Source organism: Ambystoma mexicanum, chromosome 12 (genome assembly GCF_040938575.1).
Source record: "Ambystoma mexicanum isolate Mex_15411 chromosome 12, UKY_AmexF1_1, whole genome shotgun sequence".
Lineage (NCBI taxonomy): Eukaryota > Metazoa > Chordata > Amphibia > Caudata > Ambystomatidae > Ambystoma > Ambystoma mexicanum.
Genome location: NC_090936.1, coordinates 138,608,298 through 138,629,466, shown reverse-complemented (window position 1 = coordinate 138,629,466; position 21,169 = coordinate 138,608,298). Strand labels below are relative to the sequence as shown.

At 49.8% G+C, this 21,169-nt stretch overlaps 1 protein-coding gene across 1 annotated transcript in view; it reads left to right on the top strand.

The window, feature by feature from the left end:
- The window catches only part of SMC1B (structural maintenance of chromosomes 1B), a 2,377,846-nt gene that overhangs the window by 58,833 nt on the left and 2,297,844 nt on the right, over positions 1-21,169 (top strand). Inside the window, exon 2 of the mRNA XM_069627687.1 lies at positions 7,459-7,647. Within this exon, the coding sequence (XP_069483788.1) occupies positions 7,459-7,647 (189 nt within the window). The remainder of the gene's footprint in view (positions 1-7,458; positions 7,648-21,169) is intronic.

Sequence of the window (21,169 nt, the reverse complement as noted above, 5' to 3'; positions counted from 1 at the left end):
TTTCTCGTCACTATCTGAGCCTCACCTTTCTCGCATGCTTGTTTAGGCGTGACTGATGAATCTTGGTTCACTTCTTGGTTGTTTGTTTTTCTGGCTTCTAAGGCCATGATGTAGGCTTCTAAAAAGATGACTTTGCTATACATCATTGCTTGAATACTAGTGTGATCCTTCAGTGAGTCAGCGATGGCTTCATAGAGCTTCATAAATGGAGAGTGCTATGTTTACCGATGACATAATAGAAAGTAGGTCAGTCTTTTTATTTAAGTGTTCAGCTGGATTCGAGGAATGTTGCTGCATTGAGGATCTCCTTGTTGGGGCGTCAGTTATAATTGTTGTCGTATTTCCCCCCCTGATTTTTTAGCGGTCCAGCAATGTCCAGTGAACGTCTTCGATTATCCGTCATATCCGGTCGAGGACTAAGTGGTTCATGGCCCCACAGGTTTTGATGGTGGTTCTGCAAGTGTTTCTTCGTTTGAGCCTGAACTGGTATTGTCGAATTGGACGGGGTTGGTAGGTCTACTGAATATATATTTTTCTCCATCTTGCTCAGATGTCGTTCCCGTCTAGGCCCATCGATTAATTTCGGATCGGGCTCCTGGAATGGATTAGTGGATGTTACGTTATCTGGTTCAAACGTACCTCCTTTATCCAATTTTGAAGAAAGTGTGATATCTACTTCCCGCAATATTTTATTTGACTTGTCCATCCCTGTTGGTATGCCACCAGAGACTTCTTCTTTCTCCCCGGTGTCTGATTTTTCAAATGGGCTTTCTATTTCTAGTTGGTTTATTGATTTCTCCTGCTCCCTGGCATTCTAATTTTCCAGTTTCTCCCCCTCTTCTATCATTTCTATGTTGACTTGTGGATGCAGATCGCCATTAGGCGTCTCCGTTTCTTGTAAAGTAGTTAGGAGGAGTGGTGTCTTGGGTGTCTCCGGCTCTTCACTTACTCCTTTTTCTAGCTGGTTCAATGACCCATCTTTCTCCTCCAGTGTTGAAACGTCCTTGGCACTTTGCTTTTCACTCTTTTTACAATCTAGTCTTCGTAGTTTAAAAGGGGGTAAGCATTCATTTAAAGCATCGAGGATCTCCATATCCGATAGCTCCATGTGATGTCTGTTCGCCACTTTTGTGTTTACTCGAGACGTAAAGTAATTTGTCACTGAATTTTTTTCATTTATTGTTGGCCTATTTTTGTTCAAGTATTTACTACCGTTTTTTCTTTGTGGTAATTTTAACCATTTGTCTTTGCCTTTTTTTATAGTTAGGCGTTTTTTTTGACTTTACTGGCCATAAGGACTGCTTCCGTGTCTGTTTGATCGTCCTTGTCGTCTATACTGCCCTCCGTCTCCATGTGGATTACCGCCTCCACTTGGATCTGGGCCTGCGTCGACTCCGGAGGCGGCGACCGGGGCGTGACCTGCTCCCACACTGCTCTCGCCGTCCGAATCTCATCCCCAGAGGCACGTTCCTCCACGTCCACCGCGGATGCCGTCTCACCCCTCGAGCGACTCCCGCTCTCCCCCCCAGCTCCTAACACCGATGGGGGCCCCCCTCCGAGCGACTCCACCATGCGGCGCGGCTCACCCTGTTGGGCCGTGCTGGGAGGGATTCGGCTCGACTCGCCGGGTGGAGCACTTTGCAAGGACTCTGCAGCCTCCCCATCTTCCCCGCCTCCCTGGCCACTCCCCTCCCCACTCATGGATGAGGGACCGACTCCATGAGCCCCCGGCATCCAAACCGAGGGATCCTCGCGCAGGTCAACCAGGTCTACCAGGACCAGCTCCACAACGGGATCTGGATCAGGCTCAGGTAATGAATGCAATGGTAGCGATGGCTGCGGTTGTGGTTTTCTCATTTCGTTTAGTGTACACGCCCATGATGAAGTCATTGACGATTTTATGGGTTCTATTTGTTGCGTTTGTACAATTTGTTCTGACTGCGGGGCCAAAATCTGGTGTAAAGTCTGTTGGCCTCCCTTCTCTGGCAGACCCCGTTCACTGGGTCTGCCATTTTCGTTTATCTTGGGACTATATGTCAGCATTCCTTCCTGAATCTTAAGGGAGATTCCCTGTTTTTGTGACATTTTCATACTTCTTAGACATCTACCTTCATCATCTTCTCGTAGGGGATTCATTTTTAGCTCAATTTTTCTATTAGCTCTAGCAGCCCTGACGGTCATGACTGCAGGACTGCCACTCGTCGTCCACTCCGTGGGCTGTTGTTACAGGAGATCTCCTTTACACCAAGGTTTAAGTGGTGGGTATGTTTTTATGAGGGATCACAGAGGGTAAACCGCCACAGACTCTCGACTGAGTATGGCACCACCAGCGCCAAACAGCCGCAAAACAGTCGGCGACCTTCACCCCTGCCGGGCTTAACGCCGCAAGGGTGGTAGCCTGTGTCTTTTGGCTGCTCCCGAGGTCACGTGATCTGAGCACGTGTCGTGCGTGGCCCCGCCTCCTCCAGGAAGCGTATAGCAAGGATGAGGAGCGGCAAGAGTCGAGGAGCGACTCGCAGTGTCGGTTCTGAGTCTGAGGCTCTGATCAGGTCAATTCCAATGAGAGTGCAACGCACAGTGCGGGAGGCAGCCTGGTCTTTTGGCTGCTCCCGAGGTCACGTGATCCGAGCACGTTTCGTGCGTGGCCCCGCCTCCTCCAGGAAGCGTGTGGCAAGGATGAGGAGCGGCAAGAGTCGAGGAGCGACTCGCAGTGCCGGTTCTGAGGCTCTGATCTGCTCAATTCCAATGAGTGCAACGCACAGTGCGGGAGGCAGCCTGGTCTTTTGGCTGCTCCCGAGGTCACGTGATTCGAGCACGTGTCGTGCGTGGCCCCGCCTCCTCCAGGAAGTGTGTGGCAAGGATGAGGAGCGGCAAGAGTCGAGGAGCGGCTCGCAGTGCCGGTTCTGAGTCTGAGGCTCTGATCAGGTCAATTCCAATGAGAGTGCAACGCACAGTGCGGGAGGCAGCCTGGTCTTTTGGCTGCTCCCGAGGTCACGTGATCCGAGCACGTGTCGTGCGTGGCCCTGCCTCCTCCAGGAAGCGTGTGGCAAGGATGAGGAGCGGCAAGAGTCGAGGAGCGACTCGCAGTGCCGGTTCTGAGGCTCTGATCAGGTCAATTCCAATGAGAGTGCAACGCACAGTGCGGGAGGCAGCCTGGTCTTTTGGCTGCTCCCGAGGTCACGTGATCCGAGCACGTGTCGTGCGTGGCCCTGCCTCCTCCAGGAAGCGTGTGGCAAGGATGAGGAGCGGCAAGAGTCGAGGAGCGACTCGCAGTGCCGGTTCTGAGTCTGAGGCTCTGATCAGGTCAATTCCAATGAGTGACTATTAGAATTTACCTGTATTTTAAATGCTTCTCTGATGCAGGCTCATTAACTCGCCTATTAACTGGATTTGAACTAACAAGTTACACAATAATCTCTGCTGCAGGGTTATTGACCCACTGAGCTGCCGTTCCCAACAGGCTGACACTGAAAGGCACTTGGGGTTACGGCACTGGCAGCTCCATGTGAGGCTTCTCTGACCTAAATGGCTTGTCAAAAGCTCTAAGCCTGTTTGGACTATCCTACATTAGTCGGGAGATTCATAATGACGCTTTGAAATGTGCTAGATTTTTGGCAGTGCGACGCGGTAATTGGACACGGGAGAAGCAGAAATTTTGAAAAGCGCAAGACCGAGTAGAAGGGATTGAAGTATGACAGCAATGCCATCTTCTCGCACTGTTGGAGGTTGGTGGGAAGAGCTCAGACACTGTTCTTGCTCTGTACTTTAGCTCGCTGCAGAAAAGGCCAACACATGTTTGTGACAGCAGCTCTGTTAAGAAATTCAGGTACTGTTCCAAAACATAGTCCTGCAACGAAATCTGGGCATGATGCAATCAGCCCTGCTGTGAATATTTGGCATTGTGCGATGACATGCGTACGGTATAGCAGCTCTGTTGATTAGGCTACTTTGCCTGAATATAGTAGAAGTCCTGTTGAGAAGTACAGGTACAATATTTGCCACTGAAAATATATACAGCACTGCTTCTACTTGCATTCCTTATACCTTCTTGCAGTGGGTGGTCAGAAAAAAGTTCAGACCACATGCCTAGCTATGTAATTGGTGTGCTTCTGGGAGGAAAAGAAAACAAAGTATGAAATGCCCATGCTGCTACAACTGTGCTGCAGAAATGCAGACCTTGTTTAAGACCATTTTAATTTTACCCAATACTACCTGTTTCCTAAAGCAAAGTGTAAAGCATGTTCATGATCCAAGATGCTTTAATAACACTGTAACCTACAAAACACAGGCAGTTGAACAAAGTGAACAAAACACAAATTCCCTTTTACATTAAAAGTATTCTCTTGATAGAATCATTAACGGAGGAGAGTGTTAAAAAAAATTAAACGGACGACTCCTCGCAGTTGCTTCTTTCAAGGAACTGTCAATTACTAAAGTAAAGAGTGGATTTGCAAGCTGCTGCTAGCCACGCTGTCAGCAGTGAGGGCCATGATTTATGGGGGTTCTGCCATAAATAGCCTGTGTAAGTGGTACACAAAGCAGAATTACAAGGGCCGTATTGACAAGATTTCTGTGTGTAAAAAGGCCTAATACGCACCTTATTTGTAGTGCTGCCCGCAACTGAGCCGAACTCATCCCCGGGTCCACTTTCTAGGACCACAGTCCCTTAAACCCCGTCTTTTTCATTTTCTGGAAACGCACATCATTGGTGCCTCACCTTTTGAATTTCAGTATGACCTCAAACTTCCAATTATTTCTATGGGTATTTCTTCATAAGCATTGACCTTCTAAGACTTCCCGAGGTCGCACACGCGAACTGTCCTGCCCAAAATGCTGTAGATCAGTGTTCAATCGGAGGCATGTGTAATACGAACACCTTTTGCGCAAAGTGTTCTTATGTACTTTGCAAATAGGCAAGATAGGTGCTAGACTCATCTCCAATATTTGCTTAGCCTTGTCCAAGTTTTGGCAGCACCTAGCTTAATGTCCTTTCTACCTGCAAATTGCATTGAACGAAAAGCACTCCGTTATTCACCTGGTGGCTTGCACTATTAACACCTAAAGCATTTATGTGTACCTCTTTGTCTCTGGGGCCCTTGTTACTCTTCTTTTTTGCAAATCACGCCTGCTACTCTGCGAATAAAGTGAACATCTACAGCGTGTTTGCCAGTTTAGTCCTTTTTATCTTATACTTAACCTGTGTTATACTTACTTGGTAATCTCAATTATCTTGTCTGATGTGGGATCATCCTCCATCCAAATCTCCTCTGGTATTTTATCATTGTTACAGAAAATCATTAATTGTTCTTATTTGCTCATCGTGATTTGCTATGACATTGCTTTATTATGTCGGTCCTCTTAGGCTTGTGATATTCCTCCACTGGTTCCACCAAACTTTGCCCAAAGGCACACACGTATTGCCCCTCTCTAACCCCCTACGCTTTCTCTTTCTCTCTTGCAACACTACACTCAATTGGTACCACTCGCACACAACACATTACCTGCATTCTCACATCACTGCCATAATCTCCTCAGCACTTCGCGCCAGTCCGTTTACACCACCTGGTCTGTCAGTCTACCTCCTCTCCTGACCTCTGCTGAATACCCTCCATCCACCTTTAGGAGAAAGGAGCTTGTGTCACTGGGACTATTCTGATCTATCCTTCGCATTGATTCCCATTGGTTTTCCCCATCACATGCACTGTCTGGTCTATCTGATGCTCTTCTTTCACCAGGGGGTTGAGTTTTCATTGCACTGGTTTCAAAACACCCCATAAACCCTGCCCTCTTTTTGGTGTCTGGCGCTCACTCCGCCATTGCAGTTAACTCTTCATCGCGGATGTTCCATCTGGTGGTGATCGGTTTGGACTTGAGCACGTAGGGTCTTTAACCTTTTTCAGGAATGTTCCGTACCAGGTATTCCGGTCTCAACTCTAGTGCGTGTGGTTTGTGAAAGGAACAGTCGTAACCAGCTTTTATACCACATTATACCTTGAGGTGAGACTGGGGTTCCCTTGTGCGCCCTATTTTTTTGGGGTAGATCAGGCTCTGGCCAGGACCTTGCAGCTGCTTACTCCATGTTGAGAGGGGTGCTCGCTTCCCTCTGACGGGGTCAAGTACCTGACACAGTAACACCCTGGATTAGGCAGAAATAGTGTGGGGTCTGCCACATTTCTACATTGTTTCACACAGCTTGCCTTATTGAAAGACTCCCAATCGTTTCTTTGTCTCACATTTGCCCTCTTTACCTCAGTCGCCCAACATGAGAGAACCTCTTCAGTACAGCCCCAACTGTGCTCGGGGAATCGATTGCATCCATAACATTTCTATGATGCTATCATGTGCCCATTCGTCTGCTCATCACTATAGTGCTGTACAGGTGTGCTCACCACTTTGTGCGTGGGGCTTAGTTTGTTGGGACACTTTCCCTTGTGGCACACACACACCCCTAAGCAAATGTTAAGCTTCTTATTCCACTTGTTTTAACTAGCGGGAGGGGACTGGGACAGGCTCGAAATTCCACCTGCTGTCTGGTGCTCCTGCTCATTCTCGGATGCCAACAGCCTGGGTGAGCTTGGTTTTTGTCCTAACTCTGTCCTTGTCTCTGTCTACTGTCGCTTTGCTTTGCTCCAGTCTTATTTTACAAACTCCATGTCTGGAAATCCGGCCTCGTTCGGTTTTCTAGACAGGTTGCTGAATGCCAGGCTTGAGTTTCTCTAAATGCACCAGGCAGCCCACGCTTAACCTCTGCTTAGCGGGTTCGATGGGACTAGCGTTTTACCACATAATGGCTTCTAACTAATGGAGCACAGGAAGGTCGCATGCCACGCAGCAGGCTTTCACTTCCCAGCACAGAGGGTTCAACAGATGGCCACTCCAGCAAAGATACTTGTTGCTTGTCACCAACAGTAGTCTGCATTCTTACAAAATGGACCACTGGACCCACAGGTGGGCCCAAACCAAGTTTATTTAAGTAATACCATTCAAACTCCCAACACCAGAGCAGCGTGGCTCACTTCATCTTTACCGCTGCCGTCCACTGCTGCTGCAAGAATGTGAAACAAACACTACAAAACTCTAGTCCTTAAAAGACAGCAAGTGCACAAACCGCTTTGCGGAACAGCTTACCTTCTTGGTGACGGCTGTGCTGTAATTTCTCACCCAACCCAATGCCCTCACGGCTACCGAAATAGGCTGTTTGAAATGCTAACTTACATTAGAGCCGAGTCTCTACTGCTACTTTGCTATTGCGTATTACACGTAAATGGTCATACATATTAAATACGACTTATTTAGCAAGCAGCAGTGTGTGCCAAATAAATACTTAAAAATGTCCCACTACTGTTCCAATGTGCATTCAAATGAAGTATTATGATCTATCCGCAGGCACGCGTTTTCCCTTCTTGTCAAAAATGTATGATATGTTGTACTGTTTTAACTCTTCTTTTTATTTTAAAGGAAAATCAAATGTGATGGATGCGCTCAGTTTTGTGATGGGTGAAAAGACAACAAATTTAAGAGTTAAAAGTGTTAAAGAGCTAATTCATGGAGCAAATATTGGAAAGCCTGTTTCCACGACCGCAAGTGTAATTATGGTGTACAGTGAAGAAAATGGAGAGGAAAAGTCATTTTCAAGAATTATTGTAGGTAGGAAGAACAATTTGTTTTCAGAGATCACATGTTTTTCCATGAAAAGGTTACAAAAAATGTGCATCTGCCGCCTTGTATGACTTCAATTGCCACTTATCGGTTGGATGCACCTGAGCTTGCACAGATCTTTCACTTCCTCTGGGATCTGAGGGTATAGAGCATCTGCGGGTTCCAGGATTTTCAGTTCTTGGGAATCCAGCTGAGGAGAGGTTGATCTGGTGGGTATAAGTAGACACTGTAGCTTGCTGCTGTAGTATAAAGTCTTGTTTAAAGTATTCCTGCATCTCAAACATGTTGGTTGGTATGGTGCTGCTCTAAACCACGTGTTTTGTGCTGTCTGGCATAGTATTGGAGTAATGCTCAGAGCAGCTGGTACGTTCTAGGGAAAATCGCGTGTGGAAGTGGGGCTGCTGTCCAGTGTCTGTGAGTGATATGGTGCTTGATGTACAGCAGACCGTCTCTGTGTAAATGACAGTGCCCCTGCCAGTCTTCACCTGACCATCATTCCCCCAATCTCATGGATTAAAGACGGCTTTGACTGTCAGATGGCCAGCATTGTTGGTGCTTGAGCAGCCATGGTTCCTGAGTGCCAACAGTGAAGAACGGTCTGACTCTGCTGATGTGAAGGAACTGCTTTGGATAGCAGAGAACCATTTGTGACTGCATGGGTGATGGTACCCTGATGAATGTTGTCATGACAAACCGTTCGTGGTGCGCTGATAATTAAGCCAATACTTTTACACCCATAAGGTATGGGTGCCGGTGCAGTCCCAGAGAGGAGGAGGAGGAGGAGGAGGGGTGAGGAGGAGGAGGAGGAGGGGGGGGGGCGGGGTGTGTGTGTGTGTGTGTGTGTGTGTGTGTGTCTGTCTGTCTCTTCCTGCTGTTTCGGTTGATTTTGCTGCCTCGATTAATGGTGCAATACATCCAATAACACCCGGCAGCGGTGGTAATGATGTGTTTTCACCAGCCCTTGTCACGCATCCGTGTTTTGGATGCCGACTTCCTGATGAGTGCTATTAGGTGAAGGAAAGCCTGAATAACTCTACAGTGTTTTCTTTTTCCTTACCGTAGCATAGGAAACCTGTTGGCAGACCTCACAAGGGGTGCTCATATGGTCTATACTAGTGGTTCCGATGCGCCGCCGTATATTCTACGTCCTGCTAAAAGAGATGGGACAAAGTACTCTGCCTTGTTTTGGGACATTCAAGTCAGGTGACTGGGTACGGTTATCTCCCTGAACTAATGGATGATCAACCTGGGGTAGTATAGGGTGATCGCCCCAGTTACCGGGAGGGAAGGATAGCTCGGCGGCAACGCGTTTGTCTTGGAAGCAAGACAACACAGGTTTGAATCCTGGCCTGCGCTTAGAGATCGGTATTAAGCTCGCTATAAAAGATTATACTCCTACGCCCCGTCACCTTTCCTCCATACTTGGGGGACATTCCTCCGTCCTGTTGGACGGGACCAGAGCACTTTGTAGAAAGCATCACATTTTTCCAAAATGTGTCATTCCTCTCTTTTTACGCAGGGTACCGCATGTGGCCGTAACGCTGCCCTTCCTTGGCTCTGCCCAGTGCATCACCCATCAGTCATTTTCTCCGCTCGATCGGGACTGGACGCACTTGCATCTTTTTTTTTTTTCCTTCCATTATCGTCGTCTTCCTGATCCGGCTTAGCGGTCGTGTGGCAGTCAGTCTATGCCGTTTCAGTTAACTTTCCTGTTTGTTCTTCCTGTAAGCGAAGCTTCGCTAGGGTGGATCCCCATCCTCTTTGTTTAGAGTGTTTGGGTCCGGACCACCGGTGGGACTCGTGTTTTTACTGCGATTCCCTTTCGGTCCAGGCGCTTCAATGTAGTTTAGAGTGGTAGGAGGTGTTTCAGCGCACTCCCCCCTATGCACTTTGAAACTTTCATCGTCGAGAAGAAGAAACGCCCAGTGAGTTCTTTACTTTTTTAGGGCACCCCTACCGGGGGACTCCTTCCCGGTCCGGGAGGAGCATCAAAAGCTCTGTTACCGGGGCTGACCCTGAGGTGCCTTCCAGGCCTAAAAAGTGGGCACCTTGGGTGGCGAGCTCTTTCCCAAGGATGTGTCTAGTACAGCTCTGATGTACTGGAGCTGCTGGGAAGGTGTCATCTACTACTTCTTGAAATTGAGGGAGAATCCCAGTCTGAAGGGAGTGGCAGGTGACTGAGATGATCCAGAGCTTGTTCGGGAGAACGTGCCCTGATCAGCCAATCGTCCAGTTAGGGGTAGACATGAATTCCCCCTCTCCTGAGATGCGCTGCCACCAACCCCCCCTCTCCTGAGATGCTCTGCCACCACCACCAATTTGGTGAAGACCCTTGGGTGGAGGTCAACCCGAATGGCAGGAGCGGAAACGGATAGTGTGAGCCGCCAACGGCGAACCTCCAGGTATTTTCTGTGCTTAAAATGGATTGGTACATGAAAATAAAAATCATGAAGGTCCAATGACACCAACCAATCCTGTAACTGGAGGGCATGAAGGATCTGAGAAAGTGTGACCATCTTGAATTTGTCCTTCCTGAGGAACTTGTTCAAGTATCTTAAGTCCAAGATGTCTCGGTCCTCTGTCCTTTTTGGGGAACACATATGGGGAACACCAACCCATGTTCCTCTCCGCTACAGGTACTGGTTGTATAACACCTTTCTCTATCGGGATTATTATTTCCAGCACAAGGAGCGGATCTGGAATCTGAGTGTTTCCCCAGTGGATTGTTGTGAGGCTGCGTTGGAAGGCAGTAACCCTGGTCTATTGCTTCCCAAGCATCTGAAGTAATGCCTCAGCAGTCTTCGAGATGCTGAAACAGTCCGCCCCCCATCAGTGATTCATGACGCAAGCACTCAAAGTGGTTTTGGAGCGGATGCTGCAGCTGCTGATAGCATGGAAGCTGCAGCTGGCTTTGGACTTTTCCTTGTCCACCACGAGGGATTTTTCTTTAGCCTCTTTGACAGGCCAATCCTCTCTGCCTTTCCAAAGGAGTAGTAGTATTGCCCCCTCCATGTTTGTCCTGACGAACGAAAAGGCTGAGGTTGTCCAACAGCGGCCCCTAAAGATTTGGCAGCCGCCTTGCCAAAAGGTGAGACCCGTCAAATGACATGTTTAAAAGACGAGCCTGCACGTCCGGTGCAAAACCTGACTTCCGCAACCACGCAAATCTGCGCATTACCATGCTAGTAGCCATGGACCTGCTAATGCTGACCGCAGTGTCCAATCCAGATGGAAGGGTATTCACGCATGGCTTCTTTGCCATCCTTCAAAATAGCTAGGAAACCTTCCCTTTCTGGAATGTGCTCTGCCGCCATGGATATGCACTCCCACAGAGTGCAAGAAAACCTGGTTTAGGCACATGGAGTTGGCCGACTTCAGGGCCATACTCCCAGATGAAAACGCCTTCCGCGCCCATCCATCCACACACTTGTCGTCCCTATCTGGAGGGATGGTATGGTACGCTGCCTTATTTGATGTAGCTGTGGCTGCCTGGACCACCAGACTCTCAGCCTTGGGGTGCTTGGACAGATAGCCGGGGTCACTACAGGAAGGGTGGCATTTTCTTGCGAGGGATTTATTCACTGCAGTGATCGTGTCCGAGGACTCCCAATTTCTAGCCACCCTATTTTGTAAAGCCACATGAAAAGGTAAGATTGGGTCTATAGGTGGGCTTTGGTCCAGAATATCTGTAAGGTCATCTTGGAGAAATTGTACCAGAGGTTTAGCCCAGCCTAGATATTCCACCACCTTGGACATCAGCTGACGATATTAAGAGCCAGCATGCTCTCCTGGCTCTGGCCTACCAAACTCCATTTTAGGTGATGTATCAACGCCACTGGCCTTATGCAGTGTCAACAAGGTCTCTTATCCTGCCCTCTTCCGAAATAAGACATTTCGGGACATTTGGAGTACCAAACTCAAGGCCAAAAGGGCATCCTCTTCACCAGATCTTTCTTCATCTTCAAAAATGGAAGAAAGGGATTTAAAAAACTCCTTCATTGGCAAAAGAGTAAAAGTTGTTTCAGGAACACAAGGGCTTTGGTTTGGCGCCCTTATGAGGTTTCACGTGATCTGTAGGCTGCGCTGAAAACTGCGGAATGTGTGGCGTCAATGGTTTTGGTGTCAACATCGACAGTGGCGCTGAGGATTCAACGGTTCCCTCCGAAGATTCTGACTGAGGGTTTTGGCTGCTTCAACGGCCTCAAGGACCTCGAACGCTCGTTCTCTATGAACCTTCCTTCGACCACCAGGGCTCAAGGGCGCACGAGTGTCGATATGGGACTGCTCTCTGCTGGCTTCTGTAGAAGGTGCGGACGGAGGCTTGCCCTTTTCAAATATTTTCAGCATTTTCGTGGAATGTCACCCAATCTTTAGAAGACAAATGTTTGGTGAGGCACTTTCATTTTTTGGGGTGTTTCGTCCGACGAGGAGGATGGCCACCGATGGTGCAGTCTCCTCGATCGCTTAGTGGAGGAAGACTAGTGGCACGAACCTCTACGGGACCTCGTTCGCTTTTTGTCACTCTTACGTCGAGGAGCACGATCTCAGGAATCGACGGTTGAGGAATGATCGGTTTTAGTTTTACGGGGCAATTTCCCTACTTGTAACTTCCCTTTTCATTCTCACAGGGCGTTTCCCGTCATAGCCTGACACTTTGCGCAGGAATCTGTGTCATGGCCTTCCCCCTAGCACCACAAGCAAGAATGATGCGGATCTGTGATCGACATTTTCGAATCACACTCCTTACACTACTTAAAGCCCATGTGAGGAGTCGTTGGGGTGGAGGACGAAGACATTGTTGTTCGATTCATTTCAGGAATTGCGTAGCAAATAATTACTAGCGAGGCGCGCCGGGTCTCCGGAGCAAACACATTTGCAGAAAAACAGAACCGAGTCCAGCGGTCGCCGCACGTGCTACTTATACACCCGATGACGTCACCCTCGACAGAGGCCTTCCAGGGACATAGACGACATTGATGCATGGCGCCCCCTACCGCAAAAATGTTTTCCAAAGCAGCCAAAGCTGGACGTGACTCAAAGATGAGGAATACGTTGGAGGACAAATTAGGATCTTGGCCAGGGAGAGAAACTGGGAATATTGTGAAAAATAGTTAGAAGTTCAACTTTGGTTTACAAGTTTGCGACACAATGAAGCGGGTGGAGCGTTGAGCAGCTTTGACAAAATGGTGGCTTAAACGAGAGGCCTGACTCAGAAGCAAGCAGTGTTAGCTGAAGATGTTGCAGAGATTCTCCTCAGCTGCGTCGGCTCCTATCAGCTGAAAGTCACGTCGGAGCTCCAGAGCCAAATTTCAGCAAAAATGCCAATAAAACAAAAGTGGTATCACTGAAAGTCCCAATGGAAATTTTTGATGTCCTGCTACAGTTTAAGAGTTTAAATGGTGAATATGGTGCAGCGGGTAATTGTAGAAAGGAGTCGCAGGCGGGAGATGTGAAATCATCCAGCCATCAAGCCACGCCCCTGTTGTGGACTTTTTGTATAGAAGCAGTATATGGATTCTGAGCGTGTGTAATGTAGAGAGACTATATGTCCGTGTACATTTTGGATAGACTTTGTACATTTATTTTAACTCTAATGTGCATTTTCAATACGTTCAAGAGGCGTACAGAACACAGTTAGTTCTTGAATGACATAACTGTACGAGTTTTGCAGTTTGTACAATAAGCAAGTTAAAATGGAAAACTGACAAATGTAGCCCTCACTTCTCATGAGTTTTTAGGAGCTCCAAGTGATTTATATGAAGGAGTTTGTCCTGCAGTGACCAGAGATCGGAAACCTGAAAAAGGTCCAACGTCGCACCCCACCCGAGAAGGGAAGAGTCTGTTGTGACTGTCACTAGCGGGCCGGGGTCCTGAAAGGCCGCGCCCATCGACAAAATGCTGAGACTACCACCACACGAGGTCCGCTCTCATGAAAGATGGAACAGCAATCATTTTGGAATCTCGGTCCACTGCTTGGCGCCAAGAACTCCAAAGGGCCATCTGTGTTCTCATCTTGAGACGAGCAGGAGGAAAAGCCAGCACACACGAGACCATGAGGCCCAGAAGCCTCAAACCACCAGGCCGACGTGCTCTCTGACTGCGCAAACACCTGACACGTGGCCAACAGATCCGCCATTCTGTCCCCGGTCAGATACACTCTGCAGTTGATCTTGTTCCACCGAAAAACCCAGAAAAATCAGGTCCTGAGAGACAGTCATGGAGGATTTCCGCCAGTTCACTGACAGCCCAAGATGGAACAGGAGCCGGAGGAGAGACTGAAGGTTGCTCAAGGCTGATTGAGGACAAGGACTGCGCAGCAGCCAATCGTCCGGATACACATACCAAGTATTCACACATTGTTACGTCTAGATCTCCCCTCTCTGTCCTCAATTCTATCCTCCAGCACCTTAAGTTTGGACGTGACGCTCTGGAGTTGTCTCATATTGCGAATCCCATCTTCTGCGTTAGCGATGCGTTGTTCGGCCTCTCCAGTGTGTGCCGTTAGTTTTTGGAGGTCATGTCTGAGGAGGGACACGTCCATGCTTATTCCGTCCATTTTCTGTTCCATTGACATGCAGGATTCCGCTATGGCGGTCATCCCGTCCTTGAGGGAGATCGTATTCTGTCTCCTCCTCCTCCGAGGATAGCGAGTGGAGGTCGGGAGTTTGTGGAGGAGGAATAGTGTATTGATCCATACTGCTTTGGGTGGGCAGTCTTTTAGATCTGTCTTCCCCCATGTTTCTTGCTGCACCTTGTGGTTCTGGGCTTTGCGCGAAGATCGCTGTGCAGCAACCGGACTGCAGACTAAATTGTTGCTACTGTGGTTACGTACTAGCCTACCGTGGCGTAGGGACTGGTTATGGCTTGCTTGCCCAGTCGGCCACCAGTGTGTCCCTCCACTCCAGTCCGGTTGCTACTCTGTCCCTGGAGCTCACATACTGTTGCTATCTGCGGAGTGAAGAAGCGTGTGACAGTCTTGCGGGGGGGAGGGGGAGTTTGTCCCCTTCTGGGTCTCACTGGTTAACTCGTGGCCTGTTTGGGTGGCCGTTAGAGGGGGGGGCCTGCGGGCCTGCTTCTTCCCTGCTAGGCCAGCCTGCTTTGTGTCTTTTTTCCCCCCTCCCCAGCGGAGCGTTTGCCAGCTGCTCCAGCCGTTGCGATGGTAGGGCTGAGGGGCTGCTACTCGCGCCCGCTCTCCGGTGCTGCCCGCCTGCTTCTGGGCTGTAGTCCAGGCGGTGCTGTTCCCCTGCCCCCGGCGGTGCGGCTACTGATCTTGTATGGTGCAGCGCTCCTGGAATCCCCCCTCGGCAGGCACCGCCAGAGTCCCAGCGCGCGGACCGCGCCTCAGCCGTCACTCTATGCAGGCCTCTAGGCCCCGTTTCCTTGGCCGTGAGTGTGCTGCTATGCTCAGGGCCCTTGCTGCGTCTGGCTGCCGGTGGGTTCCTGTAGTCCAGTGCCTCCCCAGCCCAGGGTGTCTCTCACCAGCGGAGGAGCGCCAGGTTTCCAACTTTTCGGCAGGCAGGCAAGGGCCCGCCCACGGGCCGGAGGCTTTGCGGCCGCTGCTTCCGCGTAGTGCACTATTCCTGCTGACCCCCTTTGGGGGTACCGTCGGTGTCCTTTGCCGCACTCCAACGGCCTCTCGGTGCTGGCCTCCAGGCCCCGCTCCAACGAAGGAGTGTGTGCTGCTGTGCTCCGGGCCCCTGCCTCGTCCAACTGCTGGCGGGCACTTATTCCTGCCCGCCACTGACCCTCCAGGCCCGCGATCGGGCAAGTGTAGTCGATGGCACGCGTTCACTCTCCAGCTGACACGTCCTTGCTCGACTCCTACTGCGCCACCAGGTACGCGCGCCCTCCCTACGCCGGCATGTGCCGCATAGCACGGCTGCCCCGACCCGGGGTGACTTCCTCAGCGGAGGTGCGCAGGGTTTGCAGTTCTTCCGGCAGGCTGGTCAAGAACTGCACACAGGTCGCAGCTTCGCCCGCCTCCGGTGCCGTCAGCTGGCAGGCGGCGAGCCGGGTCTCACTGCAGTGCAGCCCCGCTTCCCGGGTATAGAGTCCGCGTTCACCCCAGACGGCTATCTTGAAATTGGGCCGGTCGGCGCCTGTTCGGATTTCCTCTAGCCCACAGCTCTGTGGAACGGCCGCGGTTTTAGCTGCTCTTCAACCCTCTTTGGCACTGGGGTGTCCGACACCCGTCTGGAGTGTTTATGCTTTTCTAGCATGCAGGATTCAGGCTATTTAATCAGGATGTGTTTGGCGGTCGCGGGAGCCGGAGAGACTCGCGTCTTTCCCATCGCACCGCTGGCCACGCACCGATCTTAGCATTCTTGATTGCCAAATATCCTTCCAAGAAATCACTAAAGCTATGAAAGGGCAAAGCTCCTGGTCCTTATGGCCCATCTCCTGAGTTCTTCCATTTCCTTTCCAACAGCCTTTTCCACAAACTCAAATCACTCTTCACCTACTTCTCTAATGTCTTCCTCTGGGTCTTTTGCTGAGGCTACCTTAATTCTCTTTCCTAAAGCCCTAAGATTATAGGCCTATTTCCCCAATAAATGTTGAATGCAAGATATTCACCAGGATTCTTGCTAACAGAATCTAATCTTTCCTCCCCAAATTAAAGCTGGTCAGGTAGGCTATGTAAAGGGGAGAAACATTTCTTCGAATGTAAGACTTTAAAAAAAAATATATACAACATGTTTGTTTTCAAATTGGTTGCACATGTGAAAACAATACAGGTGTGTAAGTATGTATATATGTATTTTCTTGTGGAATCTGCTTAGATCACATGCTGTGTATAGGCCGAGATCTAGTGGAAGCTGCGGAGTAAGTTTGTTTTTTGAAACTTTAAAATGGGCGTCGACATAGGGCGGGCCAGTAATACTATCCCTAGTGTGACGTCCACTGTACCCATGATCTTTCACGCGTGTAGGACCCTCGGATTGTTTTTTTCCGCCATACTTGTCGGAAGCATTGTGCGGAGTTCCCTGGCTTTCAGCCATTTTGCAAAAAAAATCAATATTAATTTCCCTGTTCTTTCACTCCCACGTCCAGACACCAAAGATCGACACCGGTCCGAAGAACAACCAACCGTCGACACTGCACAACGGACTTTGGGCCTCGGAAGGCCTCGGCCCTGCAAGTAGGGAGAGTGGGTTGTGGAAACATACTCAACACTCATTATTTCCTACATACACTAGCCCGCTGCCTTAAGGCGACATATGGAGAGTACTCCTTTTAATTTTGCCCCAAGTGCAACCGCAAGTACCCTTGGGTTGACAAACATGCCACTTGTAATCGCTTCGGGGTGGTCCCTCGGCAAGTAGAGAACTGCAGAGCGTGCAAGCTTTTTAAAGCAAAAACACTCAAGGACTGCTCCAATAAGCGTTGAGCGCCCCACGCCAGGCAGCTCAATGCCATGGAAGCGGTGGGTGCCTTCAGTGATGGCAGCGCCGCCGCCCTTTCGGATGGCGAGGTCACAGGGGCGTCGAAAGACACCCAAGCGCTAGTCCCCGGCCTCAGAGGATTGTCCGGCAGGGCAGTTATGGGGAATGCACCTGGCAACATGAGCGCTACCCAAACTACTTCTACACCCAAACTACTTCTACACCTAAACACACAAAGTCCAACAGAGACTCGACACGCGTGTCAAGTTCTAGGAAGGAGGCACGTAAAGAGCAGTCCACGGAATTTGTGTCCTCTGGGCGTTCCAGGTCGAGATCGCCACACGGCAACCGTCCACAGTTGCCAAGAGTGCCTCGCTCCCCAAAGTCACAGAGGAACGTTCCTCAGAAGACTAATCCAACCTCCACCCCCAAGCCGCACCCCAAAAGTCAGCTCCGGCAGCCCGTTTGGCGTCTGTCTCTGAGTCCCGACGTGCACACTCGAAAGAGAGAGACAGTACCCCCGAATCTCGACGCCAAGCGTCGAAAGATTCGGAAAAGGCCAAACCATCAGGGAAACACTCTTCCACTCATGGGAAAGGGGACAAACGGCAGAAAGTGTCATCACATTCTACTTCTGCACCCCAGGCAGACAAGGACAAACGCAGGTCGTCCGATAAGGACAAATCTAAGACCCCTGTCCCAGTCACTACACCCAGGCTAATTCCACCCACTCCTCAGGATATGGGACTAGAAGAGGAACCTCAACAGGAGGTTGTCATCCTCAGTTCCAAAGAATGGAGCACTGAGGACATAGACAGGGTGATGAGGAGAATGTCTTCCTTGGCCAATTTTTATGAAAAAAAGCCCACAGCATTTTCTTAGCTATACCCCTGACAACGCTACTCCTTCAGGATCCAAGGACCCTAAGCCTCCTAATAATAGATCTCGGTTTGATACTCCAGCTCAGGGCCTGACTTCAGACCCTTACTACATCCAGCCCTACCAGCAGTATCAGGATGATCCAGATATACAAATGCTGGACAGCCAAACAGGGGTTGAGTATTATGGAGATGACGAGGAGGAAAACGAGGAAGAAGTCTACAATATGGACTCTCTGGTTCACAAGGAACCACAAGTTACTGACTCGCCAATAGATAAGCAGCCTCTTCTAAATGAGGTCTTGGCTAAAGCTGCAGAGCACTTCCACATAGACACTCAGGGGGCGCAGGAAGAGAGGGACTTTGCAGAGGAGCTAGTGGGGGACAAGAGGCCAATTGCTCAAGCCATTCCTATTCTCAAGTCAATCCAGCAAAGAATTGATCCTTCACTTCTCACTCCTAATCTCCCTAGGGCTGTAAACCCCAGAATTGAGAAGTTGTTCAGGGCCGCCCTGTCAGACCCACTTTACATAAGTGGTCAACTTAAGCCCGACTCTTTGGTGATCACAAATGCCAGAAAAAGAGCGGGGACACCTATCTTCATCTGAGGCTTCCACCAGACAAGGATAGCAAGAGAATTTATGGGTTAGGAAGGAAAGTGGCCTGCACTTCCGCTTACCAGGCAAGAATCGCCAATACCACCACTCTGCTGGCAAGCTATAATTGCCACCAGTGGGAGCAGGTAGCTGCTCTCATTGACTCCGCTCCGGAACTACTAAAGGGCTAACTAGCCCAAATCGCGTCGGAGGGTAGAGCCGTGTCTGGTTGCATTCTGAAGACTACCTTTGACGCTGCAGATAATGCAGGCCGGCTCATAGCAGAGACCACTGTCATTAAGAGGCACGCTTGGCTAAGACAGTCAGGGTTTAAACCCGAGACCCAAGCTACCCTTATTCGGTTCCGCCGGCATGTCAATGTCTTGTTTGGCAAAGCAGTAGAGGACGCACTCAAAACTTCCAAAGACGAGTACGATACTCTGAAGTCCCTGGGACAATTTGACGAATAAGTCCACCAATCAAAGCGGGAATAGTAATTTCCGTCGCTCATGCGGCCAAAATACCCAGAGGGGCTCCAATTGCGCACAGGGACAGGGTACATCGTGGGGTGGCAACCCACAGACTACACAGTTACGGCAGAGGTAATAAAAGGAGCCATGGTAGAGGAGGCAGCCCAGGCAGAGGCGGTACGCTTCTCGTAAAACAGTGACATTCCGCTCAGGGTCCCTTCCCACGCATCCCCAGTAGGGGGGCGCATTTCCAACTTCACCCAAGCATGGGAAGGGATCACATTGGACAGATGGGTGCTGTCCACAGTGTCCTCAGGATACTGCATCGAACTGCTGGAGCGCGCCCGCAACCAACCTCCACGACAAAAGATACATTCCCTGGACCACCAAAAGATCCTCCTCGAGGAAATCGTCAAACTTCTCGCAAAGGACGCAATAGAACTCGTCCCGGGCAACCAGGTAAACAAGGGTATTTATTCAACTTACTTCCTTGTGCCAAAATAAAATGTGACAATGCGCCTAGTATTAGACTTATGCCCTGCAAACAAGTATGTCAAGCCCCAAAAATTTTGCATGGCTACGCTCCAAGAGGTAATCCCCCTCCTAAAAAAAGGGTAGATTACATGGCAACATTGGACATGAAAGATGCCTATTTTCATATTTCCATGTTCCCGGCGCACAGAAGATTCTTGCGCTTCAAGGTGGACAGTCAGCACTACCAGTTCAAGGTGCTGCCCTTCGGTATAGCCTCGGCTCCAAGGGTATTCACAAAGGTACTGGCGGTGGCACACCTACGCAGGGATGCAATCCCAGTGTACCCTTACTTGGACGACTGGCCCATCACGGGGGAGACCCCAGTAATTTGCAGTTCCAACATTCAAAGAACTATCGACCTCCTCTTCGAATTGGGTTTCTCAATCAGCGAGAAAAATTCAAGCTTAGTGCCAAGCACCTCCAAACAGTTCCTGGGAGCTGTCCTAAACACTCAAGAGGGGTTGGCCTTTCCATCAGAGGAAAGAATTCAGAATATACTAAATATCAGCCTGGTCGTCGGATAAGGGTGCGCAAAGCGATGCGTTTGCTAGGTATGATGGCGTCATGTATTTACCTGGTTCCCCACGCGCGCCTGCGTATGCGACCCATGCAGGAATGGTTGGCGAAACAATGGTCTCAGGCAAGTGGTCAGTGGGACGATCTAGTGGCCGTTTCGCCAACACTTGTACAAAGTCTTCACTGGTGGACGAGAGAGAACCTGTCAAAGGGGAAACCCTTTTTCGATCCGGAGATGCAGGCTGTAGTCACTACAGATACGTCCCTACCGGGGTGGGGAGAACACCACCTTCCCCACACAGCGCAGGGTCTCTGGTCTCACACAGTGGCCAAGAATCACATCAATCTGCTAGAGCTTCTGGCAGTCTTCAGCGCGCTTCAGGCGTTCGAGACCACCTGATGAACCTGTCAGTGCAGATCTTAACAGATAGTACGACAGCAATGTTTTACATAAACAAACAGGGAGGGACTCGTTCGCCAAATCTGTCCAGGCTTGCCTAGAGAATTTGGACATGGGCACTCAGACGGAACATTTACCTGTCATCTCAACATGTTCCAGGGGATCTCAATTCACTAGCAGACACTTTAAGCAGAGATTCCCTCCCAGAAGAACACGAATGGTGTCTACACAGAGAAGTCGTAGAGGACATCTTCTCACAGTGGGGTTTCCCCACTATAGACCTATTCGCCACAAGCGAAAACAGGCAATGCCCAGGATTCGCATCCAGGTTCCCCCAGCCAGACTCCAAGGGGAACGCCCTGTGGATGAACTGGTCAGGAATGTTTGCCTATGTTTTTTCACCAACACCTCTCATGAGGAAGGTGGTCAACAAGATGCACAGGGAATCGATAACGCTCATCCTAGTTGCTCCCATGTGGGCGAGGCAACCATGGTTCCCACACCTACGCAGACAAGCAGTGTGCAAACCCATCGGACTCCCGTGCTGGAAAAACCTACTATCCCAGCACCAAGGTCAAACAGTGCATACTCAACCCAGCTCAATGAACTTGGCAGCATTGCTCCTGAAGTCATAGTTTGAACATCTCGACTTACCACAGAGATGCATGGACATCCTAAAGGAATCTAGGAAACCAAACACGAGGCACTGTTACTTCGATAAATGGAAAAGATT